Source organism: Buceros rhinoceros, unplaced genomic scaffold, assembly GCF_000710305.1.
Source record: "Buceros rhinoceros silvestris isolate BGI_N320 unplaced genomic scaffold, ASM71030v1 scaffold23150, whole genome shotgun sequence".
Taxonomy (NCBI): domain Eukaryota; kingdom Metazoa; phylum Chordata; class Aves; order Bucerotiformes; family Bucerotidae; genus Buceros; species Buceros rhinoceros.
In genome coordinates this window covers 2,605-3,024 of record NW_010389336.1, presented here as the reverse complement: position 1 = coordinate 3,024, position 420 = coordinate 2,605, and the positions used below count along the sequence as shown (strand labels likewise).

Sequence of the window (420 nt, the reverse complement as noted above, 5' to 3'; positions counted from 1 at the left end):
CATGCTTCTCCGTCCACTCCCGGGCGTGGCGCAGGAAGAGCTGCCTGTTGTACTTGTACTCCGCTGACTGTGGGGACCGAGCAGAGACTAGGCTCAGTGCAAACCCCACACCGAGGAGCCGGGGCTCGGCGCTGGCTTTAGGGCTCCTGGCGCCAGACCAGCACCACGCCAAGCACCAGGGTGAGACTCATTTTGGTGGCTCCGCTTAAGCTGCTCCGGCGGGCTCAGAGAGAGGAGCGTTACCACCTCCCCAGCAACGCTGGTGTAGCCATGGACCATCGGGGGAATGTAGCCCTGGGCCATCGGGGGAAGGCGGCACTGCTCCGGACCGCACCAGTGCCTTCATCCACCGGCCCCTCCCCAGCAAGGAAGAGGATCTGACGTACTATGTCTGCAATGAGGGGGTCGTCGGGGTTGGGG

General features: G+C 64.3%; 1 protein-coding gene across 1 annotated transcript in view; it reads right to left on the bottom strand.

The window, feature by feature from the left end:
* Window positions 1-3: 3 nt before the first annotated feature.
* UBE2T (ubiquitin-conjugating enzyme E2T (putative)) overlaps window positions 4-420 on the bottom strand; it is a gene marked incomplete at both ends in the record, with an annotated part of 1,644 nt that continues 1,227 nt past the window's right edge. Inside the window, one exon of the mRNA XM_010134048.1 lies at window positions 4-69. Coding sequence (XP_010132350.1) covers window positions 4-69 — 66 coding nt within the window. The remainder of the gene's footprint in view (window positions 70-420) is intronic.